The sequence below is a fragment of the Plutella xylostella genome, chromosome 20, assembly GCF_932276165.1.
Source record: "Plutella xylostella chromosome 20, ilPluXylo3.1, whole genome shotgun sequence".
NCBI lineage: Eukaryota > Metazoa > Arthropoda > Insecta > Lepidoptera > Plutellidae > Plutella > Plutella xylostella.
In genome coordinates, this window is record NC_064000.1 from 2,440,565 (window position 1) to 2,467,377 (window position 26,813).

Genomic DNA, 26,813 nt, shown 5'->3' on the forward strand with positions numbered 1-26,813 from the left:
ACAGTCGCTGATTCCGCTTATCGCCGCTAGGTTTAAGGACGCATGGTTTATTGGACTCTTGCTTATTTACTTGTGTGGAACCGGCTTATCTCGCGTACTACGTATAATGCTTTCTATAAACACATAAACAAAACTTGTGGGGTTACCACCACCGAACATTAGCATTAGCAACCGATAACTGAGCTTAGTATTGCAGTTCATAAGGACTTGGACATCTTGAGTGTCACATTAAAGAATACAAGAGAGTTAGTCTGCTTTCGGATCAGACGTACCTAGAGAGATTTTGAGGGGACGAGTGATGATGATCATCATACATCGTGATGACGGCCGGCAATTTGTGGAAAAATATGCATAATATAATTTAGATAAACGGAAAACTTTGTAAGGCGAAGCTGGCAATTGCAAGTACGTAAAAGCTGCTACGTACAATCTCTACCACTGTTACTGCTGGTTTTACGACTGGGATCGTCAAGTTTAGCACAATATAATTAAGCATGACATGCAGCGAAGTGATTGCCGGAATTGTCAATTATACAGATACATTTATATGTAGGTACTCAAATGAGAAACTGAGCCTAAAGCCCGATCTACTAAATTCTGTTTTTTTTTATCTCAGATACTAAATTGACAGATTCTGAACCGTTCATCAACAGTCGATTGTCCTGAACGATACGTTAGTTGATCGCGGGACAATCGACTGTTGATGAACCGTTCAGAATCTGTCAATTTAGTATCGGAGAATAGAAAACAGACTTTACTTAACACTCGCACAAAACAGTGAGTGAATCGGGCGGAATAGTCTAGCCACCCAAGACTAGTATAGATAGACGATCCTACGGGTATACTATAGATAGGTCACGTAATCGTAAAACCCTCCACGTGCGTGCACACGCTGCATCAGCAGCCCAGAATCAGCCAGGTCATCGCCTAATAGCTGGACCTAGTCGTCACCAGGGGACAATAATTGCGCCATTACCCGGCGTGACGGCAGCGAGATGGACGCAAGATAAAGCTATCTCAAGACATCTTTGACAAATTCTTTACCTTGTGTGTTTGTTGAAATTATTGTCATAGAACACGGAATTAAATTGTAATAGTGCAGTATAAAGAGGAAATATTGTTGGTTCTATTCTTGTCAGACTTTACAGCTGGACCAATTTTGATGAATTTTGCACACGATAGACTAGATTAGATGATGGAGTGAAAAAAAAACAATATAGCTGACCAACGACATAGCTACATAATTATATTACATATATTATCTCGAACACCATAGACATTTGAAGATTCTCAGAAAAACGAATACAATATGTATAGAAAAGTATACGTTTACTGCGGTCTCGAACGTGGTTCACTATAAACTGTATCAAAACTATAGCTTTTAGGGGACCCCTTAATTTTTATTAATCGTAATCTGCTATTATTTGGCATATATTATTCACGTGGAGATATAATCCACGCGGATACGGACCATCGACCTCCACAGAGTAGATCAACCTGCTTAGGACATTTTGTCATGTCGAACGACCGAAAGGTTATTTATTACAAATACAGATAAACGACTCGGGTTCCGTAAGTAGATTTAAATTCGACTAAAACGCGGTACTTAGCATAAGTTTGTTGGGAGAGTTCTGGATAAGGCATTGTAGGGTTCAATCGACTGCAGATACCTTTCCTCTACAACCTACAAGTCCTACAACCCATTTAAAAGAAAACATTGACTTAGCAATCACCCTGTATATACTTTCATCACATTCAAAATACATAACTACATACATAGCAAATGCTATAGAGCAGTTGTCCACAAGCCTGAATTTCAGACGCATGCATTGAGCACTGAAAACCCAGTACTCTACCTCTGAAACACGTAAGTGACACATGGCGCATATATACTAACATTTATAAAACTGTAGACTAAAGTGTAAGTAACAAAGTCAAAGCTTTCCTCCATTCACTACGCAACCCCACTATCACGTTCAAACTAGGAACACATCTACGTTTTGTTTTAAATATTCTACAACCTTGACATAGTATTTTTTTCTTGTTATATAAAATCTGCTAATTGATAAATGTGAAGATAATTCCGACGTACTCGTACACCAATTAATTATAATTTTTATTTTGCTTTAACTTTATAACCCCAAACGGTCAATACTAGTTAACCCATCACTAGAAAAGGAAGGGGGTTATAAGTTTAATTTACGTATCTATGTGACCTAACCTATGTGTTTTTTCTGACTAAATGTAGGTATCTGATGTATCTGTTAAAGATATAGACTGAATAGCATTTTTTGCGTTCAAGACGTGACGCGACCTAGACTACCTAGATCCTAAGGCTTTATTCAAAATCATACATATGCACTCACGACTGTAATCCCCGAAGGGGTAATCAGAGGTGGCTCACAAGCGAGCCACCCACTTTTCGCAGCACATTTATACTCATGTGATAGGTTGCGAGTTGCGACCCATATCGCCGATTTTTATTGAAAATCGGTTCAGTACTTCAAAACTTATACGCCCTTTATACATCCTTATACGGGATCATTTTTTACTATTAAGTAAATAATAATTAATAAACTAAGTAGTTACATGGAGGTCATGCGGTATATTTGACCATGGGACAGTAACGGACCGCTATTAACGTATAATGTGATAATTAATTAAAGTTTATTTACATAGCATTAGGAAGCTTTGTTCTAATGGTTTATTTATAGCTGTGCCCAAACCCGACCCGCTAGTAGACTTGTACCTGCGAGTAGGCTGTTAATTGCTGCTCTATGGCATTGAAACTAAATAAAATCTTTGACTAGTAGGTAACTTAGACCAGTATACTCTAGTAAATTATTATACACTGGTTTTTTAAATGTATTTATGGTCAGTATTTTAGGCACCTCCTCTCCATGTGACATCGCCGTTGGACACCCTGTATGTATATTCTAGTCGTGTACACCCAACCTTTAACGTTTTCAATGGGCTAGCAAACTCAATTGGACAAAAACTTGAATTAAAAATATGACAGAACTATGCAAAAATCTAAATTTTATGCAAATACTACACGCATTAGGCAGTTCACCTCACAGTAGTGTCCTCCAGTGTCCAGGGGTTACTCTACATCGACAAACGAACGAACGAGACTTGTCACGCAATCGGCATGCTTAGTACAACGAGATAGTGCCGTGGTTAGCGCAGCGCTCCGAAGCTTCGGAAAAACAAAACTGCAGCGCTAACCACGTCGATTTAGATAGTGACCCCCCAGGTATGGCCACGTGGCGTTTTGACCTACATACAAATTTAAAATAAAATAATAATTAAAAAAATTAAAAAACCGACTTCAAAAAACCACAAAAATGTAAGAAATAATTTAAGGTTTACACAAATTCTACTCGTATGTGACAGTACAAATATACCTAAACAGGAACTGTTCTTTTTAGAATTTGTGTAAACCTTAAATTATTTCTTACATTTTAGTGGTTTTTGAAGTCGGTTTTTTAATTTTTTTAATTATTATTTTATTTTATAGTTTTTAGTTTATTTGCAATAATTTTCAATCAAAAGTAAGGTGCAAATGATACCAAAAAGTCCTACTAATCAATACGAATCATTCAAGCCTAAACACGAAGTTGCTATATACTGTTGAGGAGTTCCCCTGACTGCCTTCCGTTTCCATCATCAGATCAGCTCAAGGTCACCATCATATTTTTTTGTTATAAGAACTATATTTACGTTCTTAATTTCATTAGAATCGGTTAATATGTGCCCAAAATGGAAATTCATACCCTGTTTTTACTCCTTTACCCACCATTGGGGGTGAGATAAAATTCTGAAAAAAAATGGGACCACCTGGGAGCTCAACCTAATACAACAAAAAAAGAATTTTCAAAATCGGTTCATAAACGGCGGAGTAATCGGTGAACATACATAAAAAAAAAGATCCCGACGAATTGAGAACCTCCTCCTTTTTTTGAAGTCGGTTAAACATTCGGATGAATCGTTTTGCGAAGATCATAACACAAGCGAGTAGATGCGTTGGCCGGATTGACCTGTCTTATGGATGTTTATTGATAAATTCTCACTCTGAACAAGTCGTTCAAAAGTCGTACGTATCGTAACGGTAACGAATCGAAGGGAATCCTCTAAAACACTATTCCACCCATAAAAATGGCTTCTTTATTTTGTTCGGATTTCCCGCATTTAAAAAGACGTAGAACAATTATAATTTATTTTCAGAATAACCATCTTGTTCATTACAAGTACCCTTTTTACCTGTAGGATTAGTTTTAAACCTTGATTTCATATTATTCGCGAAACCCACAGTATGCACTATGCATTGATTGATAAATTAAATACAATAATGGTTGGACATTAAGGATGGTCAAGTGAGGTCGCGCCGGTCACGAGCAAGTGGTTCCGTATCTAAGTGTGCAATCAATTATATTTACCGCGGAAGACTCGCAAAGGGCCGGTTTTTGATCCGTGGTCAACTTTAGTCACGTGTCAAGCAAGCATGACAGTCTCATACGAATTTTGTTAGTTTTTATTTTTTAACTAAGGTCTGTTTTTTCAATGGTCAGATAAGGGTTATCTGGGGAATAATTCTGAGGCTGTCGCGTCTGACTGTTTGTATTAGACAGTGACAGGTACAATTTTATTCCTCAGATAGCGTTTATCTGAATATTGAAAAATCAGCCCTAATGCTTGCTATTTTTGAGCAATGGTTAAGTTAACTACGGAGCAAAAAACTGGCTTTTGCGTGACGTAAATTATCACTTCTATAAAGTAAACAGTTATCTTACCCTACTATAATATTACAATTGAGAGTTTGTAAGTAGATATAGATAATTGGTTGTCTGTCACTCTTTCACGGGAAACGGCTGCACCAATTTGTATAAAATTTGGCATAACATAGCTTAGAATAGAATACATCTTTATTGGTCACCAAAATAATAGAACAGTTTTTTTTACATATTACCAGAACAGTCGACGACCGAATGGCGTAGTGGTTAGTGACCCTGACTACTGAGCCGAAGGTCCCGGGTTCGATTCCCGGCTGGGGCAGATATTTGTTTAAACACATATATTTGTTCTCGGGTCTTGGATGTGCCCGTAAAATGGCAATAGGCCCGCCCCCTATTACATTGGGACTAACATAACACTCTGGCGAAAAGTGGGTGCAGCAATGCACCCCGCAAGGGAGTACAAGGCGTGAGTGTTTGTTTGTTTTTACCAGAACAGTGAAAAAAAGGCGGCCTTATCGCTAAGAGCAAAATTGTCTAATTGGTCCAATTAATATTTTAACAAAGAACCCTAAAACTGAATTGATTTATTTTTAAACGTTTAAAAGACAACAAAAAAACTCAATTTGTGTTTATAAATAAGTTACGGGTCATAAAAAAGTTAAAACATTTTGTTGAAACAATAAAAAAAAATGATTAAAAAATCTTAAACTTAACATAAATCTAGCGTGTCAAATTTTAAAATTAGGTTTATTTAAAAGTCAGGAGCTTTTTAATAATTAAAGCCAACGGAATATTTAAGACGGCAAATCTTATGTTATTATAATTGTTACACCTGTTAGACAACTAACTCAACTGATTTACCGGTATAAAAAAATACATTACAATTTATGATAACCTGTTTAGATTTTAGATACAGAATAAACTGAATCAATCTTTAAAATACGGAAGAAATCTATCAACCTGCTTTCAATTTCAACTATTATTTTCGTTTTTTTTAATAGGTTCTATCTTTAACCGTACGACTTATTATAATGATTACAATTCAATGGTGTGATAATTAGTGCCATAAATCGGATAGGTAGGGTCCAATCAAGCGTTGCTTGTAAGGTCAACCGGGGCCATTGCGCCACAATACTTTGACTTTCATATTCATTTGATCATAACAAACAGACTATACGCCCTATTAAGCTATAACTTGTGATACATATTAGGAAATTTTATCTAGTTTCATATTTTGATGCAATTTTGTAGAATATTAAATATATTCTACGTGTAAACGATGTTTCTACAAAAAATGGCATTTTTAGGCGCAATAACCCCTAGTGGGGCTAATGCCTCTTTCACTAGTTTTGTGTGCTTGGAAGAGGTTTTTACAAGTTTAAGTAGATATATTTATAGAATTACTATTAACGTAGCTAATTATTAGCTTGTAAACTAAATACTGCGCTTAGTTAAGGAGAATCAGTTGATCAAAAATTTTTGGGGCTATGGCGCCTACGTAGCCTAATTTCTTGTAGTGGCATTTACCCCATCCAAGATTCCAGGGGTGCTCAACATTTTATTTATGAAAACTTTATTGAACTTAAAAAAGTATAAATACTTACGTGACAAATTAAAATACAGTATAAAAGCATACAAGGGCATATTTTTTATAATTTGCAATCAAACCACAACTTTAAATTAGTAAGTATACCATTTTTAGAGTCTGACGGAATTTTAATCATTACAAAACTATTTTGAGTTTTAAAAACAAGTGGGATCATTCTGTTAATATGACTATTTTTTATTTATTATATGATTATTTTCTATATACCGTGTTAACAACATTATAATGTGGCCACCAAATGACGCCAATTTTTTAAATATTTAGTATATTATATATTAAAATTATTTACGTTTTAGTTGGATTACCAATCTAAGAATGTTAATTCTGATACGCCGTTAAATGTTCTTCAATATTGCAGAAGGCGTCATTAACCTAGTATTTTTCGTTTAGGAGTAATTTGCTGCTAATGTCACTGGAACTTTTTCATTGCTCGTGACTGTATTAAATACATTTATCATAACATAAAATGTTTAGAACCTCTGAAAATGGGGCTATTGCAATTAAAATGGCAGATTTGTTAAGAAGATTAACCCGGATACGACATCTATTGGTCAGAGGTAAAAGTTTCAGTTACAAAGATAGATAGCAGATGACTCCAGTAGTTCTAAAATATGTGGTTCGGAAGATAAATGGATTCGAGGCATTAGCCCCGTAGGCGACTTGGCCCCGGTTGACCTTATGTAAGTATATCCGTGTATATACAGGGTGTCCCAAAAAGGGTACACTAAGCCGAAACCTACATGTGCAGCATGGTATATCTAAGCCCAAAAATGAAATCAGAATTTCAAAATTCGCGAAAAAAAAAATATCCTCTATTGTAAAAAAGTCACGTGACCAACATAGTTTCTATGGTTTTTTTTACCCTGTATAGAAAATACACAGACAACGCATCTTTGTGTGTCCATGCGTTCATATAAAATTCACGCAACACACAGGGTAATGTGAGGCCGCCGGGCAGTATGAGGACCGCCTAACAAGTGAAATAATTCTATTTCTGCGCACTTCCGGCACTGACCAGCTCACTGACACTTGCACAAGGTTGCAACAATATGCATACGATTTATTACTTTATAAAATAAATAAAAATAAAATAAAATAAAAAAGCCTTTATTTCTACCATAAAATATTAACATTAAATTAACAAGTTAGAGTATTATGGCCCTCATGTTACAAGTAAATCACACTTAATATCATGCTATAATCAATTCGCATATATAAATTTATTTCACAATTAAAAATTAAATTCAGACAATACAATGCAATTTCATTATACATAAAGGTATTACAATTATTTACAATTATTACAACATTTTTTTTTTTTTTTATACAATTCTTACTAAATATAAATTCATTTATTTCATTAAGTACATATCATTTAATCACAATTTAGTTATTAAATTAAATTAGATAAACATTCATTCAATTAACTATAGGCCATACTAATTATTTTGTAATTATGGAAGTCGCCTCTTCGGCGTAGGCCTCCCCTAACCTCCTCCACGTGACCCTGTCCCTGGCTTGTCGTCTCCAAGTCTGCCCGCATCTCTCTCTAAAGGTATCTTCCCATCTTTTCCTTGGTCTGCCTCTCTTTCTCACTCCATCTCTTGGTAGCCATTCGGTTAGTCTCTTTGTCCATCTATTATTTTCCATTCTACATACGTGCCCTGCCCAGTTCCATTTTAGTGTTCTTATTCTTTCGCATATATCCATTACTTTTGTTTTTTCTCTAATTGATTCATTTGATATCCTATCAGATAATCGTATTCCTAGCATACTTCGTTCCATTTTCCTTTGATGTATTGCAAGTTTAGTCTCATCTTTTTTACGAAGGGCCCAGGTTTGACATCCGTATGTGAGGCAAGGTAGTATGGCTATTTCGTATAGTTTCCGTTTTAAATTCATTTGTATGTTTTTGTTCTTCATAATTTCTTTGTAGCTCCAGTATTTCTTCCAGGACAAAGCAATTCTTCGGTTGATTTCTTTTTCAGTTAGATCATCGAATGAGATAGATTGTCCCAAGTATATGTATTCTTTGACATAGTCAATATTTTCGCCAAGTATTGAAATAATTTCTTCTCTACCATTTGTCAGTATTTTGGTTTTTGAGGTGTTCATTGATAGGCCGACCTTATTGCTCTCTGTTGCTAGTTCTTGGATCATATTCTGTAATTGCGCAGGATTTTCTGCGAACACTGCAATGTCGTCTGCGAATCGAAGGTGGCTTAAGCGTTCTCCGTCGATATTTACACCTCTACTCTCCCAATTAATGTTCCTGAACACCATCTCCAGTACAGATGAGAATATTTTGGGTGATATGGGGTCACCCTGTCTCACTCCTTTTTTGATTTGAAATTCTGGGCCGTCTCTCTCTTGACGTATTTTAGTGGAGCATTTTGTATAGAGGTTATGAAGTATCTCTACATACTTAATGTCGACTCCTTGGTCTAGTAGTGCTTGCCATATTGCACTGTACTCGAGTGAATCGAATGCTTTGGTGAAGTCAATAAAACATATATATAGAGTCTTTCCATATTCTTTTGTTTTTTCTATTAGCTGCGTTACGACATGTATGTGGTCGATAGTTGAGAAGTTTTTACGGAAACCCGCCTGTTCTCGTGGTTGGTTTTCATCCAAAATTTTTGAGAGTCTGTTTAGTAGTATTTTGGAGAATATCTTGTATATGTTTGACATTTGGCTTATCGGCCTGTAATTTCCCAAATTGTCTCTATCTCCTTTTTTGTGGAGTAGGGTCGTGATCGATGCGGACCATTGTTTCGGGGCTTGCTTGGTCTCCACCACATTGTTGAATAAGTCTTGTAGAGGTCTGTTTAGACATTCTGCCATTGATTTGAGAAGTTCATTTGTTATCTTGTCTTCACCAGGTGATTTGTTGTTTTTCTGAGATTTAATTGCATGCCGGATCTCAGGTTCGATTATTGTAGGAAGTTCTTCATTGATGTATGCATGGCATGCAGACTTAATTATGTCAATAGATGAAGTTGTTTCTGAGTGGTAGAGATCCCGATAGAACTCCGTTGCCTCGTTTATGATATCGGGACGCTTGGATAGAGATTGACCTTTTTTATTTTTCATGTTTACAGCCCACTTTGAAGATCGCTGCAGATCTTTGTATGCTTTCTTTATAGCTCCTGAGTTCGTTATGTGTTTCTCCAAAATGTTCAATCTGTAACTCTTTTGGTGCAATTTAATCTGTCTATTTATGTCTTTACTGATTTTTGAAATTTGTTCCTTTACTTCTCTAGTTCTTTTTGTCGTATATAACTGTTTCCTTTCCTGTAGTAGACATCGTATTTCGGTAGTTAATAGTTCATTTTTTGCTTTTGTAGAGACTGGTATTTGGTTCATCAAATCTTTCATAACGTTTTCTAGGTTGTTGTATTGAGTTTGTGTATCTGATGCTGATTTGACTGCAGTTATGAGCTTTTCTTCCCATTGTTTCCCGCTTTCTCCAGTTAGTTTTGGTAGATTTCTTGTTATGTTTTTTGGGATACATTTCCTTTTTTTCCTGTAGTTTGTTAAAGCTATTTTGCATCTTATCATTCTGTGATCGGAATTATAATTCAAATTTCTTATGATATCAAAGTTTTTTATATCCAGCTTGTTATTTAGGATAATGTAATCTATTTCGTTTTTGTAGAGTCCGTCAGGGGATTGCCAAGTCCATTTTTCATCAGGTTTTATTTTGAAAATACTGTTTGAGAACTTCAAATTTTTCTCCAGCGCGAATTCTACAAGTCTCTGGCCGTGTTTAGATCTTTTTCCGTGCGAGTATTTTCCAAAAATGGATTCCTCGCCTGGTTGTATCTCGCCAATTTGGGCGTTGAAATCGCCCATGATAATGAGATTTTTTGAATCAGCGCACTCTATTGCGTTCTCTATCGTTTCATAAAATAGATCTAGCTCTACATCTTTACATTTTTCAGTAGGAGAGTATGCTTCAATGAGAGTAAGTTGGTAGTTTGAGAAATCTAATTCCAGTGTCGCTACTCTATCGGAGTAGCTCTTGAATCCGATAATATTTTCTTTTAGGTATCTTTTTACCAAGAAACCAACTCCGTATAAGCCGTTGGTAGTGTCGCTATGATACAATATAAAATCTTGGTATTCTTCCAAGCTTTCATTGCTTCTTCTTGTTTCACTTAATCCGATTATATCCCATTTCAATTCCTTGATGGCATAGCTTAGCTCAATAATTCTTTCATCGGAGAGTAATGTTCGTACATTAAAACTTGCTATGTGGATGTATTCGATCTTTCTATTTATATTTTTGTGTCTTATGTTCTCTTTTAAATTGGGTTCTTTCTTCTTGTTTGGGTCTAGGGGATCTAGGGGGTAGTGGTCGTTCTCCCCACGGGGACCAGCCGGATTGGGGAAATTGATGCTTTGAGCTATGTTTAATTTTGTTGAGTCCATCCTCTCTCGCTGCTCTCTACATTTGTTCGCTGCTCTATGTTTTCCGTTTTTGGTACAAAAATTTGATATTGCCATGTACCATGATAGCATAAGCATTGCGACTGGCCTGCGAGCCAGTAATAAACGAGTTACCAAGTTAACCGGTCGTATCATTTGCTCCGTCTATTACACTGGCGAACGAGTGTGTGATTACCCGCGTTATAAAATATTAACAGTTATGTCTTTTTTGGGAAATATTTCGGTTTTCGACCATAAATCCGGCGAGTGGTCGATATTTAAAGGTCGATTAACGCAGTTTTTCAAAATAAATGATGTAAAAGTTGCAAATAAAAGTGCAGTGTTGATAACGCACCTATCGGATGAAACCTACAGGTTATTACGTAACCTAGTTTATCCAAAGGACATAGACGGTTTGAGTTACGACGACCTAGTTCAAGTACTCGATGCTCATTTTAAACCCAAGCAGTGCTCATTCGCGGATAAGGCCAAGTTCTACGGGGCCACAAGGAACCCAGGTGAATCCCTCGGAGAATGGGCGGCACGTCTCAGGGGCCTAGCGAGCTTCTGTAACTTCGGTACCGCCCTGGAGTCAACGCTTCTGGATCGCTTCGTTCTCGGACTGGGAATGGGGCCAGAACGTGATAGGCTCTTCGAGCAAGATTCATCGGACTTGACGTTCGCGAAGGCGCTGGAGATCGCGGAACGGGCCGAGTGTGCTAGAGAGGCAAAGGCGTTGGTGACCAATGGAGCCGGCGTGGTGATCCAGCAGGAGCCGGTATACCGCGTGGCGAGCGAGCGCGGGGGCGCGCCCCGCCGCCCGCCGCCGCGCGCCGCCCCTGCAGCCGCCGCCCCCGGGGACCAGCGCGACCAACATGTCTCTCGATGTTCTGTGTGTGGGTTGAAAAACCATAGTGAACTAAAGTGCCGATTTAAGTCATTTAAGTGCCAAAAATGTGGAGTGAAAGGTCACTTGCGTAAAATGTGCAAATTACGGGTAAATAACATAGAAACCGAGGAGAATGATTCTACCTGTGAGGACTGTAAGGAATGCAGCTTATTTAACATGAGGTATGAGAATTATGAACCTATAACTTTACCTGTTAAAATAAATAATGAACAATATTGCATGGAAATAGATTCTGGTTCTGGTATTTCGGTCATGTCACATAGTTTTTACAGTGAAAACTTTGAGGGAAATAACTTAAACCCATGCTCAATTAGAATGTGTTTTTACAATGGTCACAAACTTACCCCACTTGGATATTTTTGTCAAACTGTTACGTATAATAATATGTCAAAACCAATCAAATTCTATGTCATTGAAAATGGAGGCCCCCCACTTTTAGGTAGGGATTTTATGGCAAAATTTGGTGTAAGTTTAATATCAATTAATAACAATAACATCATTGTAAACCAGTCTGATAATGAAATTCATAAATTTATGACCGCATATCCTGGCTTGTGGAGCGACGGCTTAGGTAAATTTAGCCAATTTCAAATAAAGCTACGCTTAAAAGAAAATTCAGAACCAAAATTTTTCAAAGCTCGTTCTGTGCCATTTGCACTTAAAGATAAAGTCGACCAAGAATTAGAACGGTTAACCGACCTAGGTATATTAGTACCTACGAACTATTCCGACTACGCCACTCCTATTGTTCCGGTATTAAAAGATAACGGTAAGGTACGAATCGCCGGGGATTACTCGCTGACACTAAATAAAGATATGTATATCGACAAATACCCGATGCCGCGCATAGAGGAGGTGTTTGCCAAAGTAGGTGGGGGAGAAAGCTATACTAAAATTGATCTCAGCAATGCCTATAATCAATTTGAAATAGAAGAGGACTCTCAATCTCTTACCACCATAAATACGCCCCGCGGACTCTTTAAATATACACGGTTAGTGTACGGACTAGCGAATGCCCCCGCTATCTTTCAGCGAACAATGGAAACATTGCTGGCCGGAGTAGAGGGAGTCAGCTGTTGGCTCGATGACGTATGTGTAACGGGACCTACTAGGGAAATACATTTACAGAGGTTACGACAGGTATTAGAAAGGCTAAACAATGCTGGGTTAAAATTACAAAAAGATAAGTGTGAATTTTTTAAACCCAGCGTCACATACCTCGGTTACGTTATCGATAAAAATGGAATCAGAACGTGCCCTAAGAAAGTTGCAGCCATTATGGAGTCCCCAGCGCCTAAATCTGTAACGGAAGTAAAACGCTTTCTAGGTATAATAAATTACTATCGTAATTTTATACCTGGAGCGTCAACAATACTGAGTCCGTTGCAAAATTTATTGCGTAAAGACGCGCCGTGGACTTGGTCTGACCGCGAGGAGCAAGCGTTCCAGCGCATTAAGCGGGAGCTGGCTTCAGACAGAGTGCTGACTCACTTCGACCCGGAGGCGCGGCTAACGCTGTGCGTAGACGCGAGTCCCACGGGCCTCGGCGCCTACCTTGCGCAGGGGGAGGAGGGCCACGAGCGCCCGCTCGCTTTCGCTTCCAGGTCACTGTCAGCAAGTGAACGTAATTACAGTCAGATTAACAAGGAAGCTGCTGCCATTATATTCGGTGTGAAACATTTCCACCAATATTTATATGGTCGAGAAATCCCTTTTATTCTGAAAACAGACCACAGGCCACTCTTAGCTATATTTGGCAAGAAAAACGGTGTCCCGGTAATGACGGCGTCACGACTCCAGCGTTACGCAATATTTTTGAGTGCGTATAATTACGACATTCAGTATATAGCCGGCGATAGGAATTCCGTCGCCGATTACTTTTCTAGAATGCCCGTGAGTGACAGTTTTGTTGAGCCGGAAGAATGCGCAGGAAGATCATTAATAAACTTTATTGTTAATGAGACATTGCCTATATCTTTTCATGATATAAAAAAAGCCACAGCTTCTGATGCAACTCTGAAAACAGTTATAAAATATTTATTAATTGGATGGCCTAAAAAAGTAAAATGTAAAAATATTTTACCATATTTCAACTGCAAAAATGATTTAGAAATTGATAACGGTTGTCTAATGCGAGGTCACAGAATAATTATCCCGCAAGTTTATAGAACTCGGATGATCCACGAGCTGCATAAAGGTCATTTAGGCGTGGTTAAAACCAAGAGCTTAGCGCGTACAAAGATGTGGTGGCCCGGCATCGACGGCGACATACAGCGCAGCGTGCTGGCCTGCAGCACGTGCAGCGCGCTGCGCCCCGCGCCCCCCGCCGCGCCGCCCGCGCCCTGGCCGCGCGACCCCGCGCCCTGGACCCGTCTGCACATTGACTACATGCAGTTCGCTCAGAGATTCTACCTCATTGTTGTAGACAGCCATAGCAAATGGGTTGAATGTTTACACATGTGTAATTTGTCCACGAAGTCTCTAATTCAGAGATTAAAATTACTATTTTATACGTTCGGGATTCCCCATGTCATCGTATCAGATAACGATCCTAAGATATCCAATGAGGAGTTTACCTACTTTTGTTTATCGAACGGGATCAAGCATATAACTTCCCCCATCTATCACCCATGCAGTAACGGTCAGGCTGAGAACTCGGTAAAGACGTGTAAAAAAATGTTAAAATGTATATTTGAAACAAATATGAATGCTTCAGTTGAGCAAGTGAATGAGAAGTTGTCCAGCTACCTGTTTGAATTTCGCAACAGCGTGCACTGTTCCACCGGTGAGTCACCGGCCAAGCTGATGTTCGGCCGCGAGTTACGCGGGAAACTCGACCTTATTATGCCACCTCAGAAACAAACAATAGTTCCGAACATAGATAAGGCCGACTGTAGACAATTTGATATTGGACAAAAGGTATTAGCGCGATATTTTGTATCAGGTAAGCCTAACTGGACATTAGGAAAAATTATTAATAAATTAGGTAGTAGAATGTATGTGGTAGAAATTAATGATATCGAATGCAGGAGGCATGCTGATCAGTTAAGACTTTACCATGAACCGATAGCAAGCTCGGAATGTTTGGTACCTTCCGCCAGCGCTCCACAAGTTCAGCCTCGTAACGACACATCATTATCGCCAGCATCAGTAAATCCTGAAATGGCCTTAGAGACATCGGGACCTCCAACAGCTCCGCCAAATTTAGATAATGAGTCATCAGTTGATGAGTTTCACGAATGTGACTCGGAGGTTGTTGCCGGTCCTAGTTTAGAGTCGCCCGCGACGCCTGCGGGGGCGCCGGTAGCGGTGCGGGGGGAGGACGCGCGGCCGCCGCACTCGCAGCTGAGGACAGCTGTCACTGACAATGTAACTGCGGAAAGTCAGAGTGCGGCCACTGCTGCACCTCATGGCCCCTATAATTTAAGGCCTAGAAGTAAAGTTATTACCTATAAGTAAATTAAGTATTATTGGTTTATTGTTTACGTGTATATTTTATATTGTTGTCAGGTTCGAAGACTAATAAGGGAGGAGTGCCATGTACCATGATAGCATAAGCATTGCGACTGGCCTGCGAGCCAGTAATAAACGAGTTACCAAGTTAACCGGTCGTATCATTTGCTCCGTCTATTACAGATATGTTGCTTTTACATTCTATCTGTATTATAGAGGGGGATGGAAGGTTTTGGTCTGACTCTCCCACGGGGACCAGCCTTTCTGGGAGGCATGAAGGAGGCTTTTGTTTTTGCTAGTATTCGGTGTTTGTTTTTGGGGGCTCTTGCAGGAACCGTTTAATATCATATTTATTTTTCTTTGCAGGTTGTATGGTGTTATTTGTATCAGGTGTGCTTTGTGTTTCTCTACAAATGGTTTCCGATGGTACTTTCGGTGAGCTAGACTTATTCCTCTTCCTTTCTCGTCTTTCCTGTGGGTTATTATTTTGTTGGTTATTTTTCTCTGGGATAATGACAATGGTATCGTACTTTAAAAATGCTCTTTTTCCTTGTGTTTTTAATTTTTCTAGCTGATCTTGCAGCTCTTTTCGCTTTTCTAGCACTTTTTTTGGAAAGTCCTCTTTTATGTAATAGTCGGTACCATCCAATAGTTTTTTGTTTTTCAATACTGCTATTTTCATACCCATGGTGCTGAAAGTAGTCAATATTGGTCTTACTTTGTCTCCCTTTTTTCCCACACGATGAACATTTTCTAAGTCTGAGGAGGAACAGTTCCCTATCTTGACTTTCCCATTGATAATTTGTAGAACAATTGATTCTAAATCGTTGTAGCTTTTTTCGGTTTCAGGCACTCCAAATATAATTAGATTTTTCATTCTGATTTTTTTCTCCAAAAAGGTTATATTCTTTTCTTGTGACTCTACTTTTTGCTCAAGTTGAGTTTGGCGTAGATCCATTTTTTGAAATTTTTCATTAATGTTTTCATTCAGTGACTGTATAATACTGTCCCTCATTTCACGCATTTCCTGTTTTTGCTCTGACAGATCTTGTTTGATCTGTTTTAAAACGGCTGCAACTTCTTCCATTATTAAATTTATTAAGATAAGCGCCCTCTGTTGATTTCTTTCTGAGTTAGGTAGAATGGGTGTTATGATTTCTTTCTGAGTTAGGTAGAATGGGTGTTACTATAGATCTTCAGATTGTTGTTAGTTCCCATAAAATGATAGATGTCGCTGCTAGTTTCTTATGATTATGCATAATATTCGGGCCGTTTGGTGCACATTACTTTTTTCTGGTTGCTTGGAAATTCTTCACTTTTTACTTCTAGTCTACTTTAGATTCTATAGTTCTATGATGTCTTACCGACTAGGCCACGGATGATAGATTCAGAATTTTATGATCTTGATCTATTTCTTGTTGTTTCTAAATAGATCAACAGAATTGTTGGACTTTGGCCGTTCAGCACTGTTCTAACGGTCTTTTTGCCGGTTAGGAATTCACAACTACACTGGTTAAGCACTGTTTTGTTTGTAATAATGTTATTTTAGCACTTTATTTGCCTTTAACTTCGATCATATATATCCAACAGATAAGGCGTATTTACTATCTTCTAGTGTATTTGAGGTTAGGTCACAATTTTATTTATTTTTTGAGCACTGTTCTAACGGCTTTTTGGCCGGTTAGGAATTCACAATATATACTAGTTAAGTTAAGTTATGTTTATAATATGTACTGTTAGCACTTTCTTTTTCTTTTAAAGTCACGGATAAGCCTCAATAACTTTATTTCTTCTTTATTTCCAATTAAATACGCAGGAGATAAACAAAACGAGACTTGTTGGTTCAGTGTTGCCAGACCAAAAAAATTTATTACTTTATTAGTTTATAAATAAACAGCCTTCATATCGAACATCGGCCCACTTTTGATATTACAAGATAGAGGCGTCCGTTTTAAGGCTAGCATATTAGACAAATCAAGTTCAAAAGTTATTAGGTCTACTTAGGATGTATTTTACGAGTATATTCAAAATAATTATGTGTCGAACATTTTTATTGTTTTAGGATATGCAGGTAGTATATTTAAGTACGATACGTTTCTACTTGATTTTTAGCACGGTTTACTTTTAATTTAAAAGTACCTTTTTAGCATACTATACTCCGTATGATGAGATCTATCTTTATATTTGGTTAAGTGAGTCATATTTTAAAAGCTAGGTTCTTTAAAAGGATAAACTTTAAGGTAGGCCCGCTGTTGTAGACATGTGAAAAACGGCCATACATTAACCCCAAAGTCCTTTACTTTTCCATACTTTTTCTTAATACCAAGACTCTTCAAACATTATTGTTCCTAATGAGAATATTCTCGTACCAATATTGACACAATACTTCAAAACATTGATTTTAATGTTAGGTAGTACCTATGACTCAACATTAATATATTTTTATGATAAGTAAATACGTCAAGAATATTTGAGCTTTTATCCTGTTGGGTGATTATGATGAAAGAAATACAGGACATTATTAGTGAAGAAGTCCAAAATCAGATCCAAAACATTATTTCTGTCAAGCGTGGAAATACGGACAAAATTACCCTGACTTTACGTGTTTCATGTCATCATGTGGACTTCGAGCTAAGCTGATGCATCTATTACGCTTCTAGTTGGTTGAAAATTTATCAGGGAACCCAAATCTAATAAAGATACAAACAGGAAATTCTCACTTCCGAAGATTACCTACTGTCTATTGTTTAATTAATACAAAATGATACCGATCCTGCCATCTAGCGGTGAACTTAGAAACTTATTCGTAAGGCGCTCAAGTTGACGATAAGTTTTTAACTCTACAGCCGTAATCGTATTCTCCAGCATCGGACTCAAGTTTAAAACCACACCAAGAGATGGCGCTGTTTAACTTAAATGATTTAAACCAAAACACATGCGGCGTTATTCTCTCTTTCCACAGACTGATGATAATTATGAGGTTGATATTAAAGTAGCACTGACCTCGGCCCAGAAGCACACGATCAGCGAAGACCCCGACATGAGTAGCGGGTAGTATGCTGACAGCAGGCTCGTCGCCCAACCCTCTTGGAATGCCGTCTGGAACAAATTAATAACATAATTTTATTATAAGAATTTTTACAGAAACTGTCGTAACGACTGACGACCTTAGGCGGGTGGCGGGTAGTGGTTGGATGAGGAAGGCCGAGGACCGAGTGTTGTGGCGCTCCTTGAGAGAGGCCTATGTCCAGCAGTGGATGATTATTGGCTGATGATGATGATGATGATGTCGTAACGGGTTCAGCCTAATACCTATATGCCTGATATTGAAAAATATGTCAGTAGATCTAGATAAGGGGTCTCGAGACTATTGATTTTGTGAAAGCTATTTATTTTTCGCGAATTTGCAAAAGTCGTAGGACCAAACTTGTTCATATTGGTCTCCTGAGTCACCTCCTTTCGGCATATCATAACACTTTTGTAATAAGTACTTTGATCTGCGGTTTAGCTATTCATACTTTATTTTTTCAAATTTACCATTGCTATGTAAGTAGTTAGATCAATTAAACTACGTGGACTCAGTGGTTTTAAAAATAGAGCCCCTGTCCTTTTGAATGCTTATTGTTCGCCTATGTTGTCGGTGACACACGCTGGACTAGGCTTGTCTCCGCGGTGAAAGAATTAGCTAGTCAGATCCTCTAGGGGTTTGCTATTTATGAAAACGAAAAAAGTTTACGTTTTCTCCTGTCATCTGCATACATTATCTGTCAAAAGTTTTATGATAGTTTCCATTAGAGGCGCCACTTAGTATGCGAGAAAACGTAAACTTTTATAGTTTTCGACAAACTATCAAACCTGTACTAGACCTGCAGACTAGCGTCAGTCGCAGGGTGTGCCGGACGTATATCAGGAATGATGTGATATGTATGTCACACTAGGAGGCTCCTTTCGAGTTACAATACTTACAGTACTGCACGGCTAGTATGGCCATAATAAGACAACATGTGAAGTGACTGATTAAATTGAGTCACTTTTTGATATCAGTCTTAAATGTTAGCATAGGGTGTACATGGGACTCATTTTATTTGTGTGATTCGGCATTAGTCCCAGTGACACTGTAACTTTTCTGCTCTGTGCAAATAAGTTTTTCAAATGTTATTTTTTTCCGAAAACCTCTCATTTGTGGTTGTTGTTTGTATTGTCTATGGTTTTTTGACAATTAAAATGTCACCAAACGTCAAACTTGAAGAAAATTTTGACTGTTTGGTGCTTTCGAGAGTTTCGAGTGTATTATTTTGGTAATATTACTTTGCTTTGCGCTACCCCATGGATTCATATTGGCTCATTAAACTACTTTATTGAGTTTCTTGGACATCGTCTCATCAAATGATATACGACCAAGCTTGCTCCCGATCAAGCACGCTCAGATTCCTTGGGAGCTCCTGCTATCGGCAGTCGTCGATGCATCGGATCCCTGAGACGAAGAACAAAAACAGCATGCCACCTGACTGATGACCCACCCACTGTCTACCCGGACCAAGGAGCTAGAAGGCCTTGAGAAAAAAGCCCGGGCAGGATCCTGACGGGCGCAGAATATCATCTTCGATGCTTGTCCCACGGCCTGACTGAATAATATTTATATAATCAATGGAAGGAAAAAAACAGTAGGTAAGTGCCAGTACCCGTGACATGTTATTATAATTGGGCATATGCACACAAAACAACTCAAAAAACTTTTTTCACATGGCACTACTTGGTCGGCTAGGCCTAAACCCTTCCTTCATTGGAAGGAAACCCCTACCCCAGCAGTGGGGACGTGATGGGTTATGATGATGATGAAGAGGACAATAGGAGACATAATCTTAGTTCATAAGTATAACTAAAATCTAATGAAACATTTTTGTTTGTTACAGAACATTGAAATTGGCTTGTAGGCAAGACGGAAGATGGTCAAAACCAGTCAGAAATTGATGCCCTAGACACGGTTGGAGAGCTCTTGTTGGCAGAAACCACCTGAATGGTGAATGGTGGTGCTGAATGATGGTCAGATGACATTAGCAACCTTGTGGTGAAACAATGAACTGGAGCGGCACCGAACTGAAAAAGTTGAAAAACTTGGCATACATACTATGAGACCCATTTGATGACTGATATAAGCAAAGTTCAGACTGATTATTGTGATAGTTGATAACTAAGAATACCTAATATGCTTTTATGGTGTGTGAAATAATATACTTTTTATAATTTATTAATTAAAAGTTTAATAAATGTTTTACTTACCTAAAGAAAATATTATATTTTTATAACCATTTAAAATAGTTGTAAGTACATGCTAGCATACCCACTTATTTTTTTATAGTTAGTGTGTAGTTGATAAATAATAAATCCTGACTAGGGTTTGTCACTGTAGTGAGAGGATTAGTCGCTGACTACCCGGTGTGCCGGATGTATTCAATGTACAGTTTATATGATTTACACTTCATGAACTCCACATTTAGCATTCAAACTATTCAATTAGCCACTTCATCTCAGTTAGTGTGTTGTTCACGTGTTGTTGATAAATCATAAAGCCTGACTAGAGTTTGTCGCTGTGGTGAAGGATTAGAATGAGTCGCTGACTGCCCGGTGTGCCGGATGTATTCAATGTACAGTTTATAAGTATTATTTACATTTCGTGAACTCTATATTTAGCATTCAAACTATTCAATTAGCCACTTCATTACCTACATACTTTGACGTGAATAGGCAAACTTAAAGTATAAGAATGGGAGACAACTGAAAATCTGTGGTTTGTTCCTAAGGGCAAACATATGCGCTGAGTTGCTTCCCTTTTGGTCTGCTTCAACACACACATTTCGCCTCTTAATTTAAGTGGAACAAATTAATGTCTATCTATCTAACTTATTAGCACATGTCAGCGACAGGATTTGAATCCACATCTCTTCCGTGAGGGGCGGGCGCTTACACCCGTCTGAGCTAACACCGCTACATATAAGTAATATGATATATAATTTTAGTCAAATAAAAAGAGGATGTGTGTTTTGACCGTTTTGACAAATGTTGTTTTTAAAGCATTTTCAACGGGTTATTAGAGTCCCGGATCATCCTCCCTATAAGTATTATAGTAATTTTCCTTTCCTGCATCTCTTCTTGTAGAGCAAGGATGAAATTAATAAAAACTAAACAAATAATAATTTGTGTCACATGTTATCACCACCTTCGAATTTGAGTGATAAAATGCTACCTAAACAAATGTCAAACTGAGACAAGTGTGGACAAATTGGTACACCCATGTTAGGAAATAAGACAAATCTTCCAATCTCGCTGTCAAAATTGTAACTCACATCTTGTAGTGATTATTTCGTGTTGGCCATGTTAGCGTTTGTGAAGACAACTGGTATCACACAATTTGTTGCAACTAGCTGTCATTTATATCTTGTCGCAGCCATACTGTGCTACGCGTGCTGCTGGTACTCACACTCACACTCACACCCACTGGACGGAGCGGGAGAGAGATAGCACGAGGAGGTGATGCTATTGATGCATGCTATGCTGCTCGGCCGCTATTGGTCGATTGCGACGCTTTGCCGCTCGGCCCCTATGAAGTCTATATGGTGGCGCCATTTGTGCTCGCTATACGTCACGATCGCCGCGCTCGTTACGCGTGCGCGTTATACTTCTCGGCCGCTATTGGTACTTTAAACTCTATACTTACAGGAGAAACAAAGTAAGCCCCCCGGATCAGCGAGGCCAGGAATGCGACAGCATACAGCATCTTCTGCGTGGTGACCTTGCAGGCGCGCAGCACGCTCGGCGCCTTCAGCCGCCGGTACTCGCTGACGACGCACACGCAAAGTTGTACCGCACAGACGAAGGCGACTAGGAGGAACATGCCGCCGATACCTGGGGATAAAAGAGAGAGGGGTGGTGGTTAGTGCTTGATGCTTGTGTATAGCAGTCGACAGTAGTAGGTATATGCAATCGCTCATATGGCAGGCAATTTACGAAGGTGATGTAAAAATCCCCAAGCTTCAGATCTAATGGATGCTGCAAAAGCTTCAGAGGAGGGGGAGTCATTCTTCTATGATGATGCAGTTACGGTAGCCTGCGCTAACCCCGACTCTACCTCGATTCATTAAGCTTGTGGATCGCATGGCAGCTCTGCGAAACTTATATTTATTCGCTCGCTCTACAATATATGTATAGACGCCGCGCGCGCCTTAGTTACTCTATAGAGCTACTCGTTACGCGCTTACAACTCACATACACTATAACACAGCTGCTATCTACAGTCGCTACTCACAGGCGTGGTACGGCAGGTTCGGCCCGGCGCACTGCTCGCCGGCGTACCGGATCTCGCACAGACACGTGCCGTTGAGGCAGTCGCCGCGGCCGCTGCACTCCAGGGCGCAGCCCGCGCCGCGCGCCGCCGCGCCCATCACCGCGTTCAGGGACGACGCGAGCCACGACCGCATGTTACGCGGCGCGTCCGGCGCCTGCGCGATCTGGAAACAGGGAGAGGAATGGTGGTTATTAAAAGACAAACAAATTACACTCAAGGAATCAACATCATTGCACCCCATCACGTCCCTACTGCTGGGGACAAGCAGGGAGAGGAATGGAGGTTATTAAAAGAAAAGCACAAAAGGAATCATCCTCATCGCAAACCATCACGTCGCTACTGCTGGGGCACGGGTCTCCTTCAAATGAAGGAAGGGTTTTAGACCTATCCTAGTGCGGGTTGGTGGCCCCAATACAAGCAAGCGTGTGCTAAGGGACTTGTCGATTAAGTGGACAACCCTACTATCAGACACAAGGAAAAGAAATATACAAAACTGCGATGGTACGCAAATACGAGACGACAGGATAGTGTAGTTATTAGTGACCCTGACTTCCACGCTGAAGGTTCTGTGATCGGGCTGACTTTTGTTTAAAGACAGACATTTGTACCTACTTTGTTCTTGGGTAAATATATGTATATGGATATCTCCAAGCCCTAACCCGCCTACCAACGTGTAGATTATGGCAATAACAATAACCCTACAAGCTTGGAGGAGGTTACTGTCATGTCAGTGGATTACGGGCTGTGCGTATTTTGTTTCACTAGCTTGTGAACCGGGCAGTTATGAAATATTATAGGGGATACGCCCGCTAGATAAGCGATCGTATAACAACAATAGCACTCGGTACATAGTCCTGGATATAGGACCTGACACGTGTAAAGGCCGAGCGAGAGGACTGCCTGAGGCTACAACTAGGTACGTTTGTTATAGGTACCTATTTGTGCAGTGTTTGTTCATGAGGCGATCAACCGCTGGAAAGCCCTTCCATGTAGATAGGTAAATATTACACCTAAAACGACCCTACCCGAGTATAGAAAGAAAATAGCTACAGCTACATAATGTTATGTACTTATTGCACCTATAAAGTACATAACGGAATTTCACGCTACGTGATGTGCTATACAATGTACCAATACTAAAACGACGTCTTAATTCGTCATAGACGAGGTGACAAACAATTGTTTCAAAACACAAGAACTCACAATTTCCAACACTTGTTTTCGTATTGAAATCTCTTAATTTATTCACCCACTACGTCCTTGTCCACTTATCGTACACCACAATGCACGTTGTCCCTTCAAAGTACCTTACAATGTCAACGGAAGGAAAAATATGTCTCACGAACGTGATACAGATAGAGTTTCGAAACTCCACTGCGGTATATTTACCTAGTGTTTACCATACGACTAACTTTATCTGAGAGATATCTTATCGCCAGATGTGTTAAGGTATTAATTTGAGTTTTAATCGTTTAGATAATGAATTATGAGTGGGCTTCGTTTACGATTGTTCGTTTACGGAAGCTGAGATCTTTTACTGAGTAAAAAACAATCTAAAGATGGATAGATGGATAATGTTGGGGGCTAATCTAGATTGACCAAATACGAACCTCGACTCTATCTGGTAATCTCTTAGCATTCGACGTCCGAATGGTGTAGTGGTTAGTGACCCTGACTGCTGCCGAAAGCCCCGGGTGGGATTCCCAGCTATTTGTTCAAAGACGATGTATTTATCTATGTAATCTGTGTAGATAATAATATACCAGCTTTGCGATACTCATATTACAGGCTCTGACTAGTTTGGGGTCGTACGGCCGTGTGTAATTTGACCCCATATATGTATTATTATGTAGTATTATTTTTAAGTACGTATTATTAATCGTACCGATTGCGTGATGAGTATAGCTTCCAGAGCCTCTACATAAAACAAGTTTGATTGCTGCAGCGCTACCACGAATCTATCTATCTCTTTGTATATAAACTCACCGCTAAGCTACCGTACTACCACCGGCATAATTATTATCAATAACTTTTAGTTTTGTGTCTTTTTGCTGTGTCACTAACACAGCTAATTAGGCCAGAGTCACGTGGAAAGGCTCAAAATTATGAAGTTCAGTCGTTACGGTGGTTATTTTAGACTATTTAACCGACATATTAGCAACCAACAATCCTTAAACTAAACAGCATCGCCTATCTGTCAAACACCTGCCAGTTCCATACAAGTTTCGTCAGATTTGACAGATAAGGATGCTGCCTTTGGATTGTTAATTGCTAATGTGCGGTGGTGATAAGGCAGAAGGTCTACATTGAGCTATTTTATCAACAAATTCCACCGACGACAGTAAATAGTGATTGTGTATGTGAAAAACATATGACATAAGCCTCACATTAGCTTATCAGTGCGAGCTTGCGTGTTGTGGCTTGTGTTGACAAAATACACTATTGCACCGACTGCACTGCACTTTGTTTGGAAATATTCTGTTAAGAGAGCCTTCAGACTTAGATATAAATGATTAAAACATCCCATAACACCCCACCTCTACCACTGAGCTCTTATTTTGAACTAGCTGTTCCCGCGAGCTTCGCTTCGCCTTAAAAAGTTTTCCCGTGGGAATTCCGAGATAAAAAGTAGCCTATGTTCTTCCTCAGGGTCTAGACCATATGTATACCAAATTTCATTCAAATACGTTCAATAGTTTTGGCGTGAAAGAGTAACAGACAGACAGACAGACAGACAGAAAGACAGACACACAGTTACTTTCGCATTTATAATATTAGTTAGGATTAATTCTGTTAGAAGATTTGTGACTTTGTTCATGGGTTCAATGATTGTCATTAGGTTAAACAGACAGCAAACAAAATGCGGATGGTTTTTTTGCTTTTTCTTCTTGCATGTGAAACACCATCTAGTTCGCATATCGTTAATCTAAGGCTTGCACTGACTGCACCAGCCGCCATGTTTGTTTGGAAACATTCTGGAAAGTGTCTGAGACAAACAATCAATCACATCTGTGTTATCGCATGTTATCTGTTGTTACTTACTATTTTTAACCCCCGACAAAAAGAGGGATGTATCTGTGTGTGTGTAAGTCTCTGTCCTATTTTCGATTGGTTTTGTGTCCATTATTATCGAGTCTAGTATTTTATCAAAATCATTTGAGCCGTGCAAAAGTTATGCTACTTTTAGTGTTGAATGTTGGGGTTTGTTGACGTTCGTTGGTTATCTTGTTGAGTTCAATGATTTGTTTAGAATTGGCAACTACCTTTTCCGCGAGAAGAACTAAGCGTTTTTCTGCTCTCCTATTTTAAGGCGGCGTTCCAGGTAGTTCTACACTACAATTTTTGTAGAGTATATAAGTCTACCAAACTGTGAAACCAAACCACAAACTATACCAAACAGATACGCCGCCTGCCACTAACGCAGCCTTCACACTGGGTAAAAGCAAGCGATGGAATGAAATATTTTCTTTTTGTATTCATTTTCACGATAAACGATTAGAACGACATGTCGTGTGTTTGCATAAGGGTTAAACACTCATATATCTAAGCGTATACACAAACAGTAGGCAAGTCTATCGACCGACTGTGCGGGGCTGCTCTTGCTTGCTACTCAGAGAGCTGTCATACAACCGGTTCGTTTCGCAACGAGATGGAGTCGCTGTGCGAATCACGAATATTGTCGACTCTAGTCCATAGGTAATTCGACGGCCATTTGTATGATATCTTGATCAGCGCCCCTGTCGACAACCTTAGATACTAATAAAGCGTATACAGGATGTTGAAAAAAGGGTACATACTAAGCCGAAACCTGTTTTTTTTCTTTTCGCGAATTTTGAGATTCTGATTTCAGTTTTGGGCTTAGATATACCATGCTGCACATGTAGGTTTCGGCGTAGTATACCCTTTTTGCAACACCCTGTAGAAACTCCAGCCAGTGAACTAGAGCCGACAATATTCGTGATTCGCACAGCTTGGTATTCCGTCAAGCTAGAGTGACTTCCATGAGGCTAACACGTGTTGGCCGCGAGCCATGAAAGCTGCGCTGTAGAATGTAGTTGACAAGAGCAAAAAATATTTGCAAACAAATTGTCACTGTCTTTGGAAAACTTTGCGTATAAAACACGAAGGAATGTGCCATGAATCTCTGACAAGAGCCTATATCCTTGTTGGTTAAAGTAACAGAACACACTGAACACACACTTAGTGCCAATTTCTCCTTTCTCGGTTAGAGCATAACCAGGGAGTAGTGGTTAACTTTTGACACATCTGTCATGAATTTTATATAGAGATGACGTTTAATTTATAAATCAATCCCTGTCGGTTAGATAACCGACA

At 39.1% G+C, this 26,813-nt stretch overlaps 2 protein-coding genes across 2 annotated transcripts in view; one reads left to right on the plus strand and one right to left on the minus strand.

Annotated features, from left to right (window-relative positions):
- LOC105391158 overlaps positions 1-26,813 on the minus strand; it is a 111,439-nt gene that overhangs the window by 28,262 nt on the left and 56,364 nt on the right. Inside the window, exons 3-5 of the mRNA XM_048628297.1 lie at positions 22,440-22,641; positions 21,852-22,039; positions 18,140-18,235 (exon numbers count right to left, since the gene is read on the minus strand). Coding sequence (XP_048484254.1) covers positions 18,140-18,235; positions 21,852-22,039; positions 22,440-22,611 — 456 coding nt within the window. The 5' untranslated portion in view covers positions 22,612-22,641. The remainder of the gene's footprint in view (positions 1-18,139; positions 18,236-21,851; positions 22,040-22,439; positions 22,642-26,813) is intronic.
- Positions 10,872-15,323, plus strand: LOC125490109 (uncharacterized protein K02A2.6-like). The gene has a single exon (XM_048628295.1). The coding sequence runs from the start codon at positions 10,994-10,996 to the stop codon at positions 15,140-15,142; it is 4,149 nt and encodes a 1,382-aa protein (XP_048484252.1). The 5' UTR covers positions 10,872-10,993; the 3' UTR covers positions 15,143-15,323.

What these genes read in the sequence shown, in the direction of transcription:
- LOC125490109 (XM_048628295.1), top strand. Translation starts at nt 10,994, where the DNA reads ATGTCTTTTTTGGGAAATATTTCGGTTTTCGACCATAAATCCGGCGAG.